Below are 21,563 nucleotides of genomic sequence, written 5' to 3'. Positions count from 1 at the left end.
CACGGAATCGGTGAGACCAGCTCGTGATCAATGTCGCCGCACTACGCGATAAATGGGCGGGAACAATCCGCTGACTTTAATTTCAAATTAAATAATCGATTATCGACCAGTTTCGCGGTGCGACGCGTTCGATAGTTCTGCTTTACCGATCGCAGCGGGAACTCTAGTGTGGCGCCGAGGAGAGTCGCTGTTAGAGGAGTTAGAGACTCTGGCCATAAAGCAAATATGGGCAAGTTTCTGTGAGAGAGAGGGATATACTGCCACTATCTCTTTCTCCTTTCTTTCTCTTCTTTTCCTTCTTTCTCTTCTCTTTTTCATCTCTTTCTCTCTCCCGGAAGTGGGCGAACCAATGAAACCTAGCTGTCTTGTGACCAAACTCTTATTTTAGGATCTCCATGCCACTCTATGCCCCCGGCTAAACGCAACGGCGTGTTCTGATTCGTCGCTGTGTTCGCATTCAAGTTTATCAAACGGCTTGCAGCCGTTATAGTTAAACCGATCGTGAATCGCCCAACGAGCTCGCTCGCTCGTACTTGAACGGACAACGTTGTGGAAATTGAGTGTGTTACGAATGTATGTTCGCCGAAATGTACATCAAATTTTGACGCCAGTATCGAAGACACTCGGAGTAATAGTAATGTCAGTGTAAATACACCTTTGCGCCAACTTTCTTTGTTCTCCAAACAAGTCCGGAAAGTGAACGAGCTTCGTTCTGTGTCTCAGTCTCCGTAAGTAAAGTCGAACCTTCGTTTCTTGCATGGATGTAAATCATGATGTTTCGCGAAGTAATTTGTTTAAAAGGGTGTAGTGAGGGCGGGGGGAGGGGAGGCGAGGTTCTCGATTTTATCATTTGCGAAATTGTCACGTGTGATTTTTTCAAGGCTCTAAAATTTCATCTTAAAAAATTATAACCAACATTTTCCAAGAATAAAATCAAAACATGTATATTATACTTCATATACTTACCTGTATTTTTTATATATTGTATAACGTATTGTTAGAATAATATATGGAACAAAACATTTAAACATTCTAGATTCAAATTAACGTCCGATTAAAATAGAAATGACATCTAGAATATTTCATGTTAAGAAATCAAGAGGAATACTGGATATATCCAAGGGAGTCTAAGAATGTCCAGTCCAAGAGGATCCGTCCGCGAGGGCACGAGAATCGTATTGAAAGAAATAACCGCGACTCTTCACAATTCTTCATCAATTCAGCCTTCTCGGCGAAAGGTACTGTCAACAAATTATCAAACGTTTTACTTTTTTTTTCAACACTAATTTTTTCTGATTTTTTTGCTTAATCTGGAAATAGTTACCTCATATTTTTGCGTAAATAACAGCCTAAAGTAATTTTTATATCGCAGTTATTGTTATTAATTATCAGTTGCAACAGTTATTATATTTTTAATATTAAGAAAGTTGTTTATACTTTTTTATTCTAAATTAAGTTAAAGTTAACGATAAAATAAAATTTATTTATTTACTTTAAATGTGCACGAACGAAAAATTGACTCACTTAAAAATTCCATTAAAATTGAATTATATTAAATTAAAAGTTAATCCAATAAAAATAATTATTTAGTTTAAATTAGAATGTCATAGTTTTTTTAATGACTCTAAACAAATTAACAACATAGTTACAATATAGATTGGCAAAAAATTCACTATTTTATTCGTAAATTAAATTTACATGAAATAATAAAGATTGTTTTTATATGAAAAATGTATTTTTTCTTTATAATTTTCTCTTTTTACATAGATAAATTTTTAATTTGTTCTATAATTTATTAATATTTAAGGATTTATTTTGTCATAAATTAATATGTAATTAATATAATTACATATTAAATTAATATGTAATTAATATAAGTATTAATACAAAAATTAAGAAAAGTGAGACTATTTCTCAATCAAGTTCTTAATGTCTAATAATAATTTTTTCCTAAATTTTTACAATTTGTAACTCATCTGCACATTGTATATTATGTAAAGTTGAAATAATTAATTCACAAATTAAACAAGTAATTTCATAATTTTAATGCTAATAAATATCTATAAAATCTCCCTGAAAAAAACTAAAGAAATTGTTAAAAATAATGTATTACAAATTGATTGAATATTTAATTCATTTATACATATCGCCTGAAAGATTCCTTTACACACACAGACACACACACACACACACACACACACACACACACACACACACACACACACACACACACACATTGATCATTGTGAAATTAAATATGTCTCAATAAGTGAATTGATAGGACGAAATGTAAAGAATTCAGGTCAAATTCTGATTAAAATCTGTTTAATTTGTGAATTAAATATTCTATAAAAATTGTGTTTCAATGTGTAGTGTATTATATAAACATAAAGATATTAATATTTCATCATACTTCTTAATTCATTTAAATTCATATTATTATTTCGAATTTAGAATTTGATTAAGTTCTTATCATCCTTAATGATTTAATTATGTAAATGATTATCTTTTTTATCCTTGCTTGTCCCTCCTTCTTTCTCCTTCCCCACCTGTCTTGTAATCCCGAGACATTGAAGGATAGAATAGGAAAAGCATCAATAAACAATTTAATGAAAATGAAGATATCTTTTACATCGCCAATCAGTATCTGTAAAAAACATTGTATTGATGTGTGTGCAAAAAGGTTAATAATTACATTATGCTTATTCATGTATAATCATGACACAGAGAAATACATGGCAAGACAAAGTATTGTGAATGTTTTGTACCACATGATATAGAGAAACAGAAAGTTATTACTGAATTTACCGAATGAAAATTATTAAAGAGGAAACGAAGAATTTAATTTTAAAGAAATATTAAGACATTTCCGATGGTTAATAATTCAACATGTTCATATTACAATATTCCGTTTAAATCACTTATAACTCCTAGCAACCCTCAAAAATTAATCGTAAGACAAAAAATAAGATTTAGATTTAAATTTGAAAGCATAATATTGCAGCTATTTTTGAAGAAAGCATTCCCGTATCTTTTAAGAAAGCAAAAAAAAAATTTAGCGCTAAAATTCGAAGATGGAAATAAAGATTTTCCATAGAGACAAGCTCGCGTTTTCTCATGCTCCGACGTGGCGGGAAGCAAAACTCTTATTTTTGTTTCAAGATACTCTTCTGCTGGAGATACAGAGTTATTTATAGAAATACATTCTCCGGTTTGACTGTCAGCCGTGTAAATGGAGAAGGAAACGCGAAAAAGGATGTATAGAGAACATGCGGACGATAAGCGGGTTGCACGATCGCTGCTCCGCTGTCATTTTCTGAAAGCGTATTATTAATTCCACGCAAACGAATTTGAGAAAAAAAATTGTTACGAAAGTGGATGCACCATGTTGCCATGCTTTTTTCATCTTCTGGAGTAATTCCGCCTTAATCTGAGCATATGGTCACGTAAAGTGATTTTTACATCACGTAACGAGAAAATTCACGCCAACAGTAATTTTTTTACTGATCCAAAATCCATATTTATCTTTTATTTGAAAATTTCAAGACCAAACTTGCACAATAAAAACATTTAGTTATGATCATAGTCTTCCCTAAATTTTGGCAAGAAATTAATTTTTTATTATGATTAGCTGACAGTCACACAATGTCACTGCACATGCATTGTTCATTTGATAAACGAATTCTTGCTTTTCTTCATCGAAGAATATAAATTTTTCTCAAACTGTATGATTAATTGAGATGAAAATTTACTAGAATTAACTTAAATGTTCATTTTATAATAGAATGATTTTTAATTTTCTTATAGGCAAATATCTCAAATTAAAAGAAACTATCTATGGGATAAAATTTTACACACACACACACCCACACACACACACCCCCACACACACACACATATTTGTAATATGAAGGATTCTATGTTTAAAATTAAATATGTGTTTAAAATTAAATATCTTTAAAACGATAGAGATAAAGTCAATTAAATGTTTTCCAGAGATATTGATATGATTAACTCTAGAACCGTATATCTTTTTTTCACCTCAAACATCATACAGGTTATAAATGTTTCTCATTCCTTCCCAAACATTTTGAACAGATAAATTGCAATCAGTATTGTGCTATATGAATCTATTCATTTTTTTCATGACAAAGACCATGGTATAATTCACAATGATATTAATTAATATTAAAATTAACTTAAATAAAGTAAAGTTTAAATAAGTTTTTTTAAAAAATCTATCGTATTTTCGTTAATTTTTAAAAGAATCAAACAGTTTTGGAAAGGTCAAAGATATATCTGGAACCAGGATAAAATGGATTTTGCGTATTATTAAAAAAATAATTATTTTGAAAAGTAACAGTTGAAAAAAAAGATGGTTTAAGAAAAAAAATGAATAAAGACAATTTTTTTTATTTTGCTATAAAATTGTAAAAAATGTTTATTTTTATTTTTTAAAATAAAGAATACATTATTAAAGTAAAAAATTATTAAAATATTTTTATATCTCCAAACGGCACTCGTTACACTGTATTGTTCTATGATTTTCACATACAGAAACCTTGCAGCTCGCACAAATGCAGCTGTAATACTCTTTTTATAGCGAGTGCCCGTCTGAACAAAATATAAATACGAAAAAACAATGTTTCGTATGGCGGTATTTGAATGTATACACAAACGATTGGAGTATAAACATCTCTCCTTCTATTTTACATTTACTTGGAAGCTAATGGCGAACTAGTGTCCTTATCCATTCCTAAAACTTTAAATTAAATTATGGTCGGTGTTCCGAGTTGATTCCTTCTGCTAAATTAGGAGATAAATTCAAATTCGCGCTGGGCTACAAAATTATTCCGGTATGACGTTCTAGGATTAATTATCGATTTTTTTTATATATGTGTATTATAGACTTTCTTTAGATTTTCTTAGAATCTCCTTAATTAATTGGAATTAGCGAAGATGTTAAAAGAAGCTAAAACTTTCTTCTTAGCAATAAAATGTGTTCTGCACATATTTCCTTAATCCAATTGTAATGAAAGAATACCAATTAACAACAAATACCTTTAAAAGATCTATTAGTTTATTGCAAAGAACGACAATCTGATTGCTATAACAATGTCAGAAAATCTCAATGAACTATATATGTTAAATGTATGTACACCGAAAAATTGCCTAATAAAAAAAATGCTTAAAGAAGTATTACTTCTTCACAGAACCTAGATCAAATTGATCTAAATTTTTCCTATTTTCTGAGTCTGCTCCAAATTCGGATATGCATTAAAAAAAGGTAAAAAAATTTAGATTTTATAATTGTACAATATTCTTAAATATTAAAAATACCAGATTTTTTAGAGTCCAAAAACCTTTCAAAAAACTCAATTGTTTGAATGATCCAGGAATCTGGTTAAGGGCCAGATAAACTATATGATAAATTATCTGATAGATAAGCGTTTATGGCTGGTATTCATAGTTAAATCTTATATTTAAAATTATCTTAAATACTCTTAAGTAGTCTTAAGAGTCATCAATCAATCACAGAGCATCTTAAGACATTACTTGAGATGATTAAAATAATGCAAGGTCTACAATGTCAGCAGGAGTAATGCAGTAAGGAGTAAGAGTAACAATTTTGACCAATTAAAAACCGAGAGTAAACGAAATGAGCAAATCTGATTTCATATTTCTTACTTCTTACTCCTATTCCATTATTCCTGTTGACATTGTAGACCTTGCATAAGACTACGAATACCCACTTATGTTCACACATCCATTATATGGTGTGTAAACATAGACATTTATCTATGGGGATAATTTACCACACAATTTATAGAAGGTGGAACAACTGGTCCTAAAGCAGTGAAAAAAATGAAAGCCTGCTCCGCAGACTTTTAAACTAGCTTTAATAAGTCCGAATCTATTTTGTGTGAAGATAGTTTTGTGTGAATTTTAGTTTCTTCCCCACTGATTGAAATCCTGGGTCATGGTTTTCAGTTCCCATTATCCTAAGGGTCCAAAGCATCAGCATACTCGTCTTATCTCGCGACGTTCCGTTACCAAGTGCATCCCTATCGCTCCAGATAGCGCCACGCCGGTCGGTCGCGCGGCTTTAACGCGGCTCGATGGCCGAGAATCCTGTTCCCACCACTTCCAAAGTTGGTGATCTTTGCGGCATAATGTCCGCACGGCGTGTGCGCGGCACGGTATGGCTCGGTGCATACGCCAGTATTAGTACGCCTCGTCGTGACATGGTGAAGACAATGTTACTTACGGTGCAGCTTTCGCCGAAAGTCCGGTCCAAGACGCGCGACAACGTCGTGTGAAGCTCTTCTTGACGCGGCGCCGAGGATTTTCTAATTTAATTTTTAAAAGGTGAGACGAGATATGCGGAGGATGTCTCGTTGTCCTTATATCCTTTTCCCTCCCCGCTTTTCTCTTCCTCTTCGGACGACTTCTCGCGCATGCATGTACATGCGTCCGAGTGCTGCCGAGTGTGTCGATCCGATGACGGTGGCAGTGCTGGTGCTGGTGGTGGTAGTAGTAGCAATATAGGTGTTAGTACTGGTGGCGGTGGACGTCTGAAGTCTGAAGTATCGACTAGAGAACACGCCGGGCTAATATTAGAATTTCCACGAGAGATATCTGCGGCCGTTCATCTTTCGCCACGAACCCTTAATTCTGAGCCTTCGTTCTCGCGGACCATTTCCCTTTCTCCTCCCTGGAACAATCGTTTGATAACATCTTTACGTTGTGTAATTCCAATGCGCGACCTCAGAAATATATGTCAGAGCGATAGGTGTTCAGTATTTCGATCGATTAGGAAAAGCCTTTGCTCGATTTGTCATATTACATAGTTTTATTACTCATACCATTTGTTTTTTTTTCCTGTCTCGTGAGTTTCTCTCTTTGTATCGCTTTATTTGTTTTTTATCGTAATGCCATTGTGCTCGTTATCCTCTTCTTTTCGTTCTCGTTAATAATTGCGCTCTTAATATAGCACATTCTTTCCTCCAATTAATAAATTGATTTTATCATACAAATTTATTTGTCCATGATTTTCTAGACTAACTGTATCTGCGATTTTTTGTCATCGTTGTAATTATTTGAGAATAATCTAATCTCTATTTCCTTCGATTTTTTCCAAAGGTCAATGTCCGACCCAGTATAATGACGTAATATAAATGCCATAAGAATCGCGTGTGCCTCTTTACGAAGTTCTCGTCAGATATTTATCGCGTGCGTTTAAAGAGAAACTTTGAAACGTTATCGCCGCTTGTTTTTTTAATCCAAGCGCTAAGTGCTGCGTTTAAGTACGCGTTAAGAACCAGTGAGAGGGTTGCTTATCTGGGAGGGATGAGAGAGACACACCCCGAAACAGTGATGAAGCGTCTGTCAGCGTGGTCAGATGAGAATGAGTCATTCCGACGGTTGCGATGCAATCTCGATGATGTCAAAAGCACGCCGAATAAGGATCGCGAAAGACTCTTGTTTCGCAGTAAATTGGATCGCTATTTCTTGCATGTGCTATACTTTTTCTTTATTGACCTCATTTAAAAAGAAAAGAAAAGTTTATGCCTTCGCGTTTTGTTTAGTAAAAAAATTATATTTCTAAAAATAAATTATATTAGTAAATAGAAATATTTCTTCTATTTACTAATACAATTTATTTATAAAAATATTACAAAGTTCAAGTATTTACTAATTTCTTATTAGTAAATAGAAATTTCCTGAAAAAAAAATATATTACTGAATAGTTTTTTTAATAGATTAGATAATATCTCTCTCTTAACAATATAAGTTTGCGCTTTTTGTCAGAGCACACTGTTACTTTCAATTGGTTATATTATCTTTTAAATTTCAAAAGTTTTTGACATTTTCTTTAAATATAGTTGTTATTGTTTTTTTTCCCCTCAATAATCGTTTATTATATATTTTACTGACGATTGTAATGAATCACTCTTGATATTCAAAAAAGAAAACGAGAAATTGTCAAAAATATTGATATTACGCAGTTAAGAATAAAATAGGAATGGCTCGAATACCACATTATGTCGAAATAAGCTCAGCGTTTTAAAAACCTAATCTAACGAGGATTAATCTCACAATTATTTATGCGCGTCATATTTTTTGGCGGAAAATAATCGTGTCAAGGATAAAAACAGAAAGGGAAGTGAAACCATCTTACCGTGGGGTTCTTTGAACCCGCGTGTAAATATGAGACTAATACGTTGTGCGTTACTAACGGTCAAAAGCAGAGATTCCTCGAAAAATCATGGGAAATCCTCTTTCGAAGGTAATTTCGGAGGTGATGCATCATATTCTTGGTAGAAGTTCACGTAGTTTAACTAAACTTTAGTCCGTTACTATTTAGTATTACTAATTTCTCTATATACACAAACATACTGCGTAGTAACTGACAAATAACGTTATATTATTTGAACTACTAAGTTTCTTCTCTATTTATAATCCTTTTACTGTTAAACTGAATTTATTAAGTGAGATATTATAGTTTTACAATAACTGCGAGAAAAGCATTTTGATTGAAATCTTAAAGAGTCTTGGTGTTCAATTACGAGCAAAAAATTAGTATAATTGTCCAACCGAAAGCTGTACTAAACTCTATCAGAAAAAGCGTTTAATTTTATGATTTTTTAAATATTTCATTGACCGCGAAGATTATCGACAACCCAAATACTGTCGAAAAGTTAAATACCGCGTGAAATAAAATGGTTTGGAAGTTTTATTTTTCATTTTTATTATTTTTTATAATTTTAAGTTTATTCATAAATTTTTATTTTTTTTAATTAGAGAATTAAGGTGTTTATTTTTATCACATTGCATATAAAAAATTGTTCGTTTTACAATAGTATAATATTAATTTATATAAATATAGATCATGGATGTGACACATACACACACACACACATACACACGCGCGCGCGTGTGTATATATGTATCTAGGCTTTTTGGGCGAGTGAGAAGCTTATCAATTCTATCACAATAGCTATTTTTTCTGTTAATTGCTTTTTCGGATATTTTAGAATTTGAAAATATTTATTTGTACCGATCGGTTTAGTTTTAATATAATTGAAAATCTTTTTGACTATTCTTAAAATTTGCACAAGGAGGCATACGATCACTGAAAATAACAACGTGAAGCTGAAACATTTGTTTAAACCTTATAAATTAGATTATATATATATATATATATATATATATATATATATATATATATATATATTATAGTAATAATGTATTAAAACATTTAATTGATTTACGCATCGATTACTGTACTGACGCCTTAGAACTCGTTGATTACAGCTTTAGTTATTTCAAAATATTTATGAACATTTTTTCAATAAAATTTTATCGTTTTAACACACATATCCTTACAATAATGTCTTCTTTATATCATTGTTGTTGCAAGAAGTATGTTAGCAGTATTATTAAATTGTCAATTTAATGTGATATTACTTTTTAATTTAAAATTAATTATTTAAAAATAAATAATTGAACAGAATCGATTATTGAAAGAAAACAATTAAACGATTAATAATGAATCGTGTAATTAAATCAATTCTGTTCGATTTTATCTTTGAATAATCGATTTATCGATTATGAATCGATTAATTGCTTATTACTAATATACTAATAGCTTTTGTTATCTCTGAACAATTGTTATCTCTAGCGAATCTTATATCAATGAATTAAATTGCGGTTTTTTTAAAAAAATGTTATTGTATTCTCCTAATTTTATGGTAACTCTTAACGTTCTTCTGTATTTAATCGATATACCTGCAACTTACGTCGATACCGTTATGCCGCACTTTGCCACAAATTAACGAATATCGACTTTACTCGATTTTCAGCATCTCTTTGCCCTTTAGAAAAGCATCTGTAACGCTATTAAAATACTTCCGTAACTGTTGTCGTCTTGTAAAAGTGAGCAGAACCGGGACAAGCCCCCCCCCCCCTCTCTCTCTCTCTTTTATTTTATAATTAGCCTGAGCAAGGCGTGAAGTGATTGCGCAATTTCTTTTACGAAAATCACCAGACCTCCAACTGTCAGCTGATTTAGCAACATAATCGCAATGTCGTCAGTAAGTGTTGATATTTCGCGGATTACGGATCGACTACGACTGGTGTAATATGGAGTATATCCATAAACTTCTGTATCGTGCTACGAGTCCAAGAACGTCTCCTTCGCCCACGCTGACGGTATTGCGTCGCGTATACTTTCGAAGGCTTTTGTCAAACTTTTTTGTCACGGATTGGCGCAGTTATCACAATCTTTGTCTTACATAAATTTTCGTAACAAATAAACGTCGAAGAAAATTTTTTTTTAAGTTGGATACTGACGAACATAGAACATTTATGCTATGTATTAACAAGTTCTCACAACTACCGATTATGTTTTTAATGGATATTTTATTAAAAAAAAAAGAAATGATATAAAATATTGAACGCTTAACTTTTTTTTTTATTTTCAGAGTGACAACGATAGTCCTGTGACTGTTGCGAAGACAGCAGAGCATGAGGTCAAGGTTCGTTTTGCCCGCGAGTTTGCCGATGTAGGATCGGTTACGGAGAATCTCTGCCTGGCCCCAGAGAGTCTTTCATCAGCCAGCAGCTTCCATAGTCTCAGCAGTACTCTCAGTACCAAAAGCAGTAGCGGCATATGTCCTGACTCGACACCTGAAACTCCAGATGATGTCGCAGACACGTCATATGTCAACTCCAACATACCTGGTGTAGAGGATTTGATCCTTGCATGCGCAGACATTCATCTCGGAAGTGAACGCGACTGTCAGGATCTCAGTCAAGATCAAACCTTTGCATCAGCCGTAGACGAGACACCATATCCCACAAGCGATTGTTCCCTTAACGAGGATTTGTTGGATAACACTGATAATGAAACGCAAGTAATTCAGACGAGTCCCGAATTACACGAAACAACGTCCTTAAATCAAACGCATATTTTGGAATCGTCTGGTAATACACTTCCCATTGAAGATTCACATATTGTGATTTCATCTCCCTTTGTGGAAGAAGTACTACAAACGCAAGTAATTGAGACGAATCCCCAATTACACAAGGCAACGTCCTTGAATCAAACACATATTTTGGAATTGTCTGGTAATACACTTCCCATTGAAGATTCACACATCGTGATTTCATCTCCTTCTCCTGTGGAAGAAATACTACAAACGCAAGTAATTGAGACGAATCCCCAATTACACGAGGCAACGTCCTTGAATCAAACGCATATTTTGGAATCGTCTGGTAATACACTTCCCATTAAAGATTTACACATCGTGATTTCATCTCCCTCTCTCGTGACAGAAGTACTACAAACGGAAGATTTGACCAATAAGCAAATTCCATTACAAGAAAGTGATAATATAGTGAGTGAGCTTGAAACGTGCGACATTGCAAGTAATATTGTAAAGAATATACTGCCAATAAGTAATGTGAATAATAATCAATTGAATATAACGACTACTATTTCATCTAATAATACAACTTTTAATGTAATCGCGCCTAGTGAAGAACAGGCTATAAAAAATAATTGTAGCGCCGAAACATTACCTCTAGAAGATACACAAGTGTGTCCTACCGAAATTTCTGTTCCGTCCATATCCTCGTTAGCGCAATATACGGATCTTTCATTACCTAATATATCCAGTGTATCGTCTCCATTAGAAGATACCGATAATAAAACAAGAGAAACGAATACAAAGGCTTTGTTAGAGCTTAAACAAGATACGTCGACAGTACTGTTGCCTTCCAATAATTTTGATCAAAAATTGTGTGTATTATCTCAAACAATTGTAGACAACTCTGTTGTTCAAGCTGAAAAGGATGACGTTATCAGAGAACCAGGGTTTTCTCAATTAAATAATCACATTGTATTGGATAAAAAAGATAACATACAATTACTAGATGAAATCAGTATTATAGAATCAAAATCATTGGAAATTAAAGAAAACTTGCAGACCAGTGTCGATAAAAAAGATTTAGAAGTAGACAATAGTGTAGCATTGAATGCAATACAAAACTTGCCTGAAAAAGAAATTGCCATATACAATGAGACCTGTATTATAAAAGAACAGTGTAATTCGGAAACTGTAGAAAATGAAAAACAAATTGTAGAAAGTACGGATATAACGAGTGTTGTTAAAAAAGAAACACCTGTTGAAGATCTCGATAGTACTCTTACTTTACAAGAGGCAGACATAATCTTTACACCAGATGAAGAACAATACGAGGAATTTAAACCTCAACGACAAAGTACCACATTGTCAGGAATCAACGAACAATTGTATTTTGATGAATTAAAATCTACAGTGGAAAAAGTTACTAATGAGCTACTCGATCCTTTATTGGAGTTCACAGATGATCAGTTTGTCAGTGCAACACCTGAAAGTAAATAAAATATTAAAGCTCTTCAACTTTTTCTGCAATTTTATTATTGAGATTTATTAATTACATGAATATTTTTTGTTTCCAGTTTTTCAAGATCCTTCGACATTTGATTTCTTGTTAGCACGAAGTAATCCCACGCATACAAATCGCCTTAGAGCGGAATCCTTATATGTTAAATTTGATCCGTTGGTATCGAATACCAGCATGTTGCCTCAAGGAAATGCCCAAACGATAAACGAAGAGAAGAATGGTAAAAATGAATCGCCACCTCCTGATGTTGGTACACCGAAACATAATCCTGCCATAGCAGCTATAGACAGGCTACTTTTTTATAGTCCTCTTCCTAATGCAACAGTGCAAAAGTTAGAGGAAGCTCAAGAAAAAAATGTGAGTAAAAAGAATTTGTAAATCTGTATTATCTGTAGGATGAGAAGTAACATGTGTAATGCCATTATATACATAGAAAATGCCATTATATATAATAGATAGAAAAAGATAACAATAATCATATATATAATTATATAGTTATTGTTATGTTTTTCTTACTGTAATGATAACAGCAATGCTACAATAACGTTTAATTGGCAATTTACGTTTAATTGAATTTAATCGTTATTTTAATTCTATATTATCTTTAATACTTATTCGATTAATTCGCGCATCTTTTTAATACACAAATACATATGGTAATCGACATGCAACAAATGCAATTATAAGTTTTATTTATATTCATATTTTATAATATTTTAAATATTTTGTACTTTATATTTTAGACTACATTCGATAATTATTATACATGTATAACGTAACTATAAATTTTCAATATTAGAATGCATTCTTAATAACAATTATAATGTTTAAAAATAATAAAAAATTTTGAAAATATAATTTGCGTTTGTAAATTATAATCTAAATTTCTATAAAGATAAGTATATAGATTATTATTAGTATATTAAAAAGTATTTTAAAAAATAAAGATATTAATATTAAAAAATTAGAAGAGGATTGTTAAATAAGTTTACAGTTTACAAGATTAATGCAAAATTTGTTATACAGAGCTAGTTTAAAGTATTGTATTGTAAGTTTTAATACTGATTATTACATTTAATATTTTATAATATATTACATTTAATATTATTAAATTGTAAATTTGTAAAATCTAATATTTTACTTTTTTGTATTGCGAGAAAGTAACGATAAAAATAATGAGTTGTTACTTTTTAAGCAATAGTAACAGATTACTTGTTATAAAATTAGGAACAAATAATGGTAACAAATTATTTTTATAAAGTAACATTCCCAATTTTGACTACCTGTATTTATAATTGTTGTGTAAAATATTAAATCACAATAAAATAAGTACTAGAAACAAACTTTATTCAGGAGCAGCCAATAGAAGAGCCTAAATCCGATGCACCACTTATCGATCATATAGATATGAGTAAAGAACTTGAACTTGTAAGAACGACGGTACTACAGTTGGAAGAAGAATTAGAGAAACAGAAAAAGGAGCATGAAACAGAATTGGAAAGACAGAAAGCAGTTTTTCAAGAAAAAGTGAATAAACTACAGGCGCAAATATCACAAGAAATAAAAACTAGAACACAAATGAAGTAAGTGATTTATATTCAAAATAAGTCTAATCTTAAGACTGAAAAAAAATAAAAGATATATATCAATTAAATAAAAATATTATATATAAAATTGAATAATATATAAATAATAAGTCAATGTAATAATTTCAAATATCGCCAGTAATGATTTGCAATAAATAAGAGCGATTAAGGATGTATTGGACTGAAGTTCAAAATGTTACAAAGTTGCTAAAAATTTGTCAAATTGTTCTTTTAGTTTCCCTAATGTACTGCAAAAATTGAAAACGCATCCACTAAACGGTTACTGAGTTATAACTATTTTAATTTTCACTGTACATAGTATCCTTTTCTATCTTATGGAAAAAGACGATCTTGACGGATGAAACAGCTAAAAAAATATAGAAGAAATAGTACCAGTGTTTTGAATTTTTTTTACATCTAGTATATGAATAGATGAAAATATCTGTCAAGTTTTAATTGTCTTCACTACATCGTTTTAAAGAAATAAAATATAACTTGAGATAATTGTGCATTTTCACTATCAAAAGTTTAAACTCATAAGTGAAAAAAGTCGCAAATACTTGTAAGAGTAAAAATAAGACTCCAACTATCGTTCAAGTTAAATTATTATTTCTTCACTCTACAATTTATCGAATTGAGTCTTGGTTCTCACGTATCAATACTTTAAAAATCAGGATCTGCTGACACGAATCACAAATTTATAGTGGTTTGAATTGTATTTGAAAAGGGCTCAAAATGAGGGCCAAAACGTCATTATATTTTAATAAATTATGCCAAGTTAACTTAATAAGTGGCATCGTCTTTAACACTCTTATTTATTATAAATAATAAGGTACGGTTGTTTTAGAGTTGTTCTAGAGGAATATGAAAAATCGATTAGCAAATTAGTCACAGCGCGGGAAAAGGATCGTACAAGTTTTGAACAAGATAAGGCAAAATTGCAAGAAGAATTGCAAGCTGCAAACCACCATTTAACTAATACAGAGGCAGCGTTTAACGATGTACATCAAAAATATGAAAGACTTAAAGGAGTTGTGTCAGTGTATAAAAATAATGAGTCTGTATTAAAAGAAAGTATCCAGGAAAATGTAGAAACCATAAAAACATTGGAAACACGATACGATCAACTTAAGGAACATGCAATGACTCAACTAGAAAAGTATGCAATCTATCCCCCCCCCCTCCCACACACACACACACACACACACACACAATTTTCTGGGTAAAGCAAATATCATTTTTTATAATATATTTTAATGTACTTTTTTAGAGCTAATCTGGAATTGGATGGAATACGAAAACAGAATGAGGCGGAAACCGTAAAACTACACGCAATGATAAGGAAAGCAGAACTTAAAAGTAATTCGCTCACTGAGCTTGTAGAACAGAAAACTAAGGAAAACAAAGAACTTGCAAAAATCCTAGATGAAGTTATTGCTAGAGTTGGACATGGAAATTCGGAATGAAAATGAAGTATCGCGATTGCTGCGCGATTAGTCTTTATTTTTTTACTTGTCCTTCACTGTCTTAAATATAATTATATATTAGATACAGTTAATGTATGTATACGTGCATTAACTCGTAAAGTTATTGCAAGTTGCATTTTACTTCAGGAAAACGTCTTTTATTAATTATTTATAAGTTGTGAAATATAACTATTGTAGAGCTAATAAAACTATGCTTATTTTAAAAATTTTTTATTTATACACGATAAAAAATGTTCAATACCCTGCACGTGGGTGTAACAATATACAATCCCATTTTTTAATTTAATTGCTCTGTAACATTTATCTTACATTATTAAGTTATATATATAAAAGTATAGTGTAAACACATCGGCTAAAGCACCTATATATATTTGGTCATTTCAATAATGTACTCTTTGCCAAAAGTAAATCAATCGTGCAACTTGTTAAATTTTACTAATTGTACTAATGAGTACTGTCAATCCATTGGTCTAGTATCGATGAGAAACAGTACGTGATGCTTGGCTAGTTTCAACATGCGATCACTTGTACTTCCAGGTTTTCGCGGAATATTTCTATTTTCAAGCTCGGGCATAAATTTTTTGATTGTGCGTGCTAAATTTGCGGCATATTGTTTAAATTTTGGATGATTCATACCAATGCCTTTGCTTCTTAGAGCCTCCGCAACTGCCCAAAGTAGTTTCTAGAAATATAAGTGAAAAAATTATATTTATTAAAGTGTATAACGCATATATTAAAACAAACAAAATCAGAAAAATAATTCCAACCTTTTTATGAGTATCGCTTAGTTCGTTCTTTCCTTGACTGAAAGATGTTTCATTTTTCGAAAGAATACTGCTCGACGAATGTCTATCCCACATAACTTTTGAAGTGTTTTTTAATTCATGTGTGCAATCAAACGATAAACTTTTTGCCCATTTCAATCGTGGTCCTTGCAATTCTTCCTCACATTTTCTTTTTCTACTTTCCTCTCTCGAAGATGTTTGTTTCGCATCTTCAGATTCGTTTTTTTGTGGTGTCGAAAATAAAACGCGTTTAATTTTTTGAGTATCCATATTACTTGTACCTAATAATTTGCTTGGACCAGCAAGATCTGATGGAGGACTTTGAAACAACGCACGTTTCGAAGTTTCTAATTTAGATTTACATGGACTTGATTCGTCTAGCATTAATCTCCGAACAACTTTTTTCTTTGCTGAACTTCTTGGGCTTTTACCTCGAGGACTTTTGCCTCTTGGACTTTTACCACGTAAACTTTTACCTCTTGGACTTTTCCCTTTTTTATGTGCAAGCTTCCTATATTTTACACAAACATTTATGAAATTATGTTCTGCTAATTTTCATATTTTTTTATGAAATACATACTTAATTGGTATCATTAACTGCCTTTTATCAGTGAGTCCCAATCCTTGCAAGTTAGCGCTACAAAAAGTCCTACGTCTTCTGGCTAAATGCGTCAATCTTTTCTCTGGACTTTGACCACTTCCTCGTTTTGTCAATAAACTTCGTTTTCTCGCACTTCCCGGTGGCTGTTTTGAAAACCATATATTACAGGTAGACTGTGTTTCAGCTCCTATATATCTTTCACATAATTTAACTGTTAAATTCTCAAACTCCTCTACAGCTTTGCTTCTGTTATAACTGAAATTTGAAGACAACATTAAAGAATAGAATATTATATATTTTACAGTAAATATATAAACCAGCGTTTGGTAGTAAGTTTCATTAATATTAAAAATTTTAAAATTAAATAATAAAGTGTTACATTGTAGAAGTTACAATTACAGTTTTTCTCTCTCAGTAAATAATTACAAAGTACAAATTATCGACTCTGACAAAGTAACAAATTACAGTTATAGTTACTCAAAAAATAACAACTTATTATCTTTCAGTTAATTCTATTAATTCTGTTCATTTTGTAATGTTTAGACATTGCTATTTTAAATAGAAATATATATTTAAAATGTATTACCTAAATTCATAATTTTATATATAAATATTACATATATATATATATATATATTAGTATATACATGTGTTATTTCAAAATTTTGCACAAGTTCAAAAAGCATAACAAGTGCAAGAAATCATTTAAATTTTTTAAAAGCATTTAAAAACTTGAAATTTTTAGATACTTTTTAGTAATTTCAATATTTTTTCATAAAGCATAATGATAAAGTTTGATTCGTCAAAATAAAAATTTTTTATCTAATTTTTAATATATTAAATATGTAATGCAAAAATATTGATCCTATAATTTTAATATTTTTGAGCGAAAAAATTTGTCAAATCAAACTTCATAATAAAATCATAAACCAAATAACCAATGCTTATCCTGAGGTTATTTCAAAGAGTAAAGTCTCAACTTTAATGTTTACTTTGACAGCTATTCTGGAAAAGGATTTATCACTTATTTCTAAATATATATGTATATATGAATGTGTGTATGCCAAACGCAGACTATACAATGACAAATAAGTTGAAATTATTTAAAATAATTATTAAATTACTTAGTAGTAAAAAAATGTAAGTTATAATGTAAGTTGTATATAAAAAAAAGAACAAAGTTAATCTGAAAAATTACTTTTCGTAACTGTTACAAGAATGAAACTACTTCTAGCTACTTCTAAACGCTGTTTTTCAAAATTTAACTTTTATTTAGCTTAAGTTAATTTTATCTCAACTTTTATTTAATTTTTAATTCACAAGTCAATTTTTTGTTATAAAGTTTATAAACCATTAACTTTAGTTTAAAAAAATATTAACTTTTTCAGTCCTTGTGTGTGTGTGTGTGTGTGTGTGTGTGTGTGTGTGCGCGCGCGTGTGAACTTACTGTATGCCATGAAATTTATGAGAATAAGCTTGAGGCCATGTTAAAGCTTTAACCTCCTTCTCATCAATTGTATGATAAAGAAGAGGAGATTGCTCGTAAGATACTTCAGAATTTATAATATATGGAACTTGAACTGTTTCTTTAGTTGCATTAACTGGATTCTTTAACTCCTTAGGAACACTATATTGTACATTCAAGTTATTGCTATCGCAATTGTTTATGCTTAATTCTGTGTCTTCTACACTATTAGCTGGTGAATCACAAGCATCAAAAACATCTGTTAAATTTCTTAAAGTACTTTTTGTACATTGATAAGAAATATTTCTATTGTTAGTATCTTCTGTGGTTCTCTGCTGCTGAGGGTTTTCCATAGATTTTGTACTTCCATTGGACAATGAATATTCAGTATAAAAAAATCGATGATTTGCATAAATGTGTTGCAGAAAATCAGAACAATCACTCTGACATGTTGTATGCCTTGGCGGAGGTGGGACACCGCTCAAAAACTTGTTAATTCTAACTAACATGTAATTGTCTGATTTTGCGATCAATTCAGCTTGTGTAGGTTCTCGAGAGGAGACTACTGCAAATGTACTATCCTCGGTTAATGTCTCAACATTTTTGTTATCTGTATCACTTTCGGTATCACTATCAAACATTTCTGGACTAGAGACATTTGGGAATGTCTCCACAATTTGAGAGTTATCATACTGATTAGCGAAACAGCAATCCATATGGTTTTCTAAAAATTCAGAAAAACATTATCGACTATTGTGGTAAATTTAACAATATATCTATCAATCTTTTTAATAAAATACTTATGCTCAAATAATGCTTCAATTGCTAATAATCTATCCTTATTTTTGTATAGTTTATAAATATTATTAATTATGTAAGATATCATTCTACAAATAATGTTCCATGAAAGTACTTAAAAGTATCATCACCGCGATAAGAAACTGTGTAACTGATAACGGAGCAAAATGCCACATTCGATGAATGATGATACGTGTCGTACACGACGTATTGTATAAAACTCAAGTACGCGGAACATGTACTTACTCCAGTATTATGACAGTCAAAAATCGCGTTTCTCTTTCCTCATATATGTTTGTTTCTTTCGAGGCACAAAATATCGCTTCTCTAAAAACTTGACTCGATAATGCACTGGTTACTGACCAGGTTCATTTGTTTTTCGAATCCCCGCGAGTCATGATAACTCTGCTATTGCGTACTGTCGTCTGATCCCCCCTTTTTTACCATGTAAATACCTGACGAGATCATAATGATCAGTAAAGAGATATGTATGTATATGTTGACGACACAGTAGATCTGTAACCTTACTATCTTTGCCAATCTCTTTTTGGCCTGTTCTTTTTAACTGCAATGTACTGGTGCAATAAGTAAAGTAAGACAAATATATTTTTTCTCATTCTAACTTGTTGCACCAGTGCAGCTGTGCAGCGAAAAAGAACAGACCATTTAACTAGGCCAATCTCGTGGCACCGCTAACTTTGAGTATATATAGGGTGCGTTCGGGGAGACGCTATTAGCGCTATCAGCATCAGTTTATCCTTGTTCTACTTTAAGGCTACATTCCAAAACGTCCTTTCCGAGGAAAATTTTACTCGAAATTATAGTACACGTAACGTATCCTGAGTAAAATTTTCCTCGGAAAGGACGTTTTGAAATGTAGCCTTAATGAATAATGAAGATGGACAGATGCTGGTAGCGCTAATAGCGTCTCCCCGAACGCACCCATACATGGAGGAAGAATGCCAGGGGCTCGATTCTTGAATTCATTCGCAAGAGAAACGTATTTGCAAATTCTGTTCTTACAGAAAAGTTAGAAATTTATTGGATATCGTATGGCTTTTAACCAATAAACTTACAACTTTCTGTTAGAGCGAGTATTTGCGTATACGTTTCTCTTGCGAATGACTTCAAGAATCGGGCCCCAGGAGCTCGATTCTTGAATTCATTCGCAAGAAAACGTATGCGCAAATACCCGCTCTAACAGAAAAGTTGCAAGTTTATTGGTTAAAAGCCATACGATAGCCAATAAATTTTCAACCTTTCTGTAAGAACAGAATTTGCGAATACGTTTCTCTTGCAAATGAATTCAAGAATCGAGCGCCTGCACTAAAAGTGTGTCCAAGATCTGTGCGAGAGAGAAAGGTATATCATGATACTTGCTCTCTCTACGCATGCGTCAAACGCTACATGTACAATGGCTGGCATTGTATGTTTCACACACACACACACACACACACACAATTCGTAATTAAGTACAAAAATGTACAAGAAGTGCACAAGAAGTGTTGAAACTGCGGTGCAGATAATGGCCTAGTTTACATCGTGCATTTGATACGCGTATCAAGTAGTGAATTTAAGCTGATCAGCCAATGATTAAACACATTCACTAGTTATTTACTATTTGATACGCGTATCAAATGCACGATGTAAACTAGGCCAATGATATTAACGCATGCGCACAGAAAGCGAGTATCATGATATACTTTTCTCTCTCGCACAGATCTTGGACACACTTTCGGTCTACATGAAACTAAGGCCGGTATTCATAGTCAAATCTTATTTCAAGATCGTCTCAAGCAATGTCTTAAGAAGCTAATACGGCTCTGTGATTGGTTGATGGCATCTTAAGACAGTACTTAAGATGATCTTAAATATAAGATCCGACTATGAATACCGGCCTAAGAACGGGATTCATAGACCGATCTTAAGCTCAAGCATTGTCTTAAGTCTAGCTTCGAGCCGACTTGAGACTTACTTAACCAATGAAATAACAACATTGACGTCTCAAGATCGTGCTTAAGCTGGAACTTGAATAAGATTCGACTATGAATTCCGGCCTAAAGCACTATAAAAGTGAGTATTCTCCGCCATTTTTCTTCTAACTAGCAGGAAAAATTAAGTATGTTTTGTATATATATATACGTCAATAATCTTTGGAAACACCAAACTTTATGCGACAATGAAACGAAGACACGATATTTATGATCTTGAGACTGTAAAGATTATTGCGATGTATTATATATGTAAAACATTATGGCTGTTTACGATAATGGCTATCCGAGTAATTTTCTCTAGGACCGAAATATATGATAAGCACAGCCATCTACTACCATCATGATTTGTGACAACTCAATGCTGTCTGGTATAGCCAAATCAACATCACGAGCA

The 21,563-nt window shown here is 31.9% G+C and overlaps 3 protein-coding genes across 6 annotated transcripts; 2 read left to right on the top strand and 1 right to left on the bottom strand.

Moving 5' to 3' along the window:
- The first annotated feature begins 570 nt into the window (after nt 1-570).
- On the top strand, nt 571-15,732 carry LOC105831788 (transforming acidic coiled-coil-containing protein 2). Of its 4 annotated transcripts, none has more exons than XM_012672184.3 (7): nt 571-728; nt 1,093-1,238; nt 10,488-12,423; nt 12,509-12,810; nt 13,807-14,036; nt 14,887-15,198; nt 15,310-15,732. In XM_012672184.3, exons 2-7 carry the CDS (start codon nt 1,134-1,136, stop codon nt 15,503-15,505), a joined length of 3,081 nt encoding a protein of 1,026 aa, XP_012527638.1. In that variant the 5' UTR covers nt 571-728; nt 1,093-1,133; the 3' UTR covers nt 15,506-15,732. The 4 variants fall into 4 exon arrangements, with proteins under 4 accessions (XP_012527638.1, XP_012527642.1, XP_012527643.1 ...); XM_012672188.3 differs by lacking the exons at nt 571-728; nt 1,093-1,238 and adding exons at nt 6,709-7,492; nt 8,149-8,290; XM_012672189.2 differs by lacking the exons at nt 571-728; nt 1,093-1,238 and adding an exon at nt 9,961-10,097.
- On the top strand, nt 6,430-7,597 carry LOC118645960. Its single transcript, XM_036288027.1, has 2 exons — nt 6,430-6,793; nt 7,144-7,597. Exons 1-2 carry the CDS (start codon nt 6,459-6,461, stop codon nt 7,163-7,165), a joined length of 357 nt encoding a protein of 118 aa, XP_036143920.1. The 5' UTR covers nt 6,430-6,458; the 3' UTR covers nt 7,166-7,597.
- LOC105831789 lies at nt 15,721-19,735 on the bottom strand. Its single transcript, XM_012672190.3, has 5 exons — nt 19,422-19,735; nt 18,360-19,101; nt 16,892-17,167; nt 16,294-16,822; nt 15,721-16,208 (listed from the first exon to the last, which is right to left on the bottom strand). Exons 2-5 carry the CDS (start codon nt 19,091-19,093, stop codon nt 15,984-15,986), a joined length of 1,764 nt encoding a protein of 587 aa, XP_012527644.1. The 5' UTR covers nt 19,094-19,101; nt 19,422-19,735; the 3' UTR covers nt 15,721-15,983.
- Between the last annotated feature and the right edge of the window lie 1,828 nt (nt 19,736-21,563).

The sequence above is a fragment of the Monomorium pharaonis genome, chromosome 6, assembly GCF_013373865.1.
Source record: "Monomorium pharaonis isolate MP-MQ-018 chromosome 6, ASM1337386v2, whole genome shotgun sequence".
Classification (NCBI taxonomy): Eukaryota; Metazoa; Arthropoda; class Insecta; order Hymenoptera; family Formicidae; genus Monomorium; species Monomorium pharaonis.
Note: the sequence above shows the minus strand (reverse complement) of the source record. Positions and strands in the feature narration are given on the sequence as shown.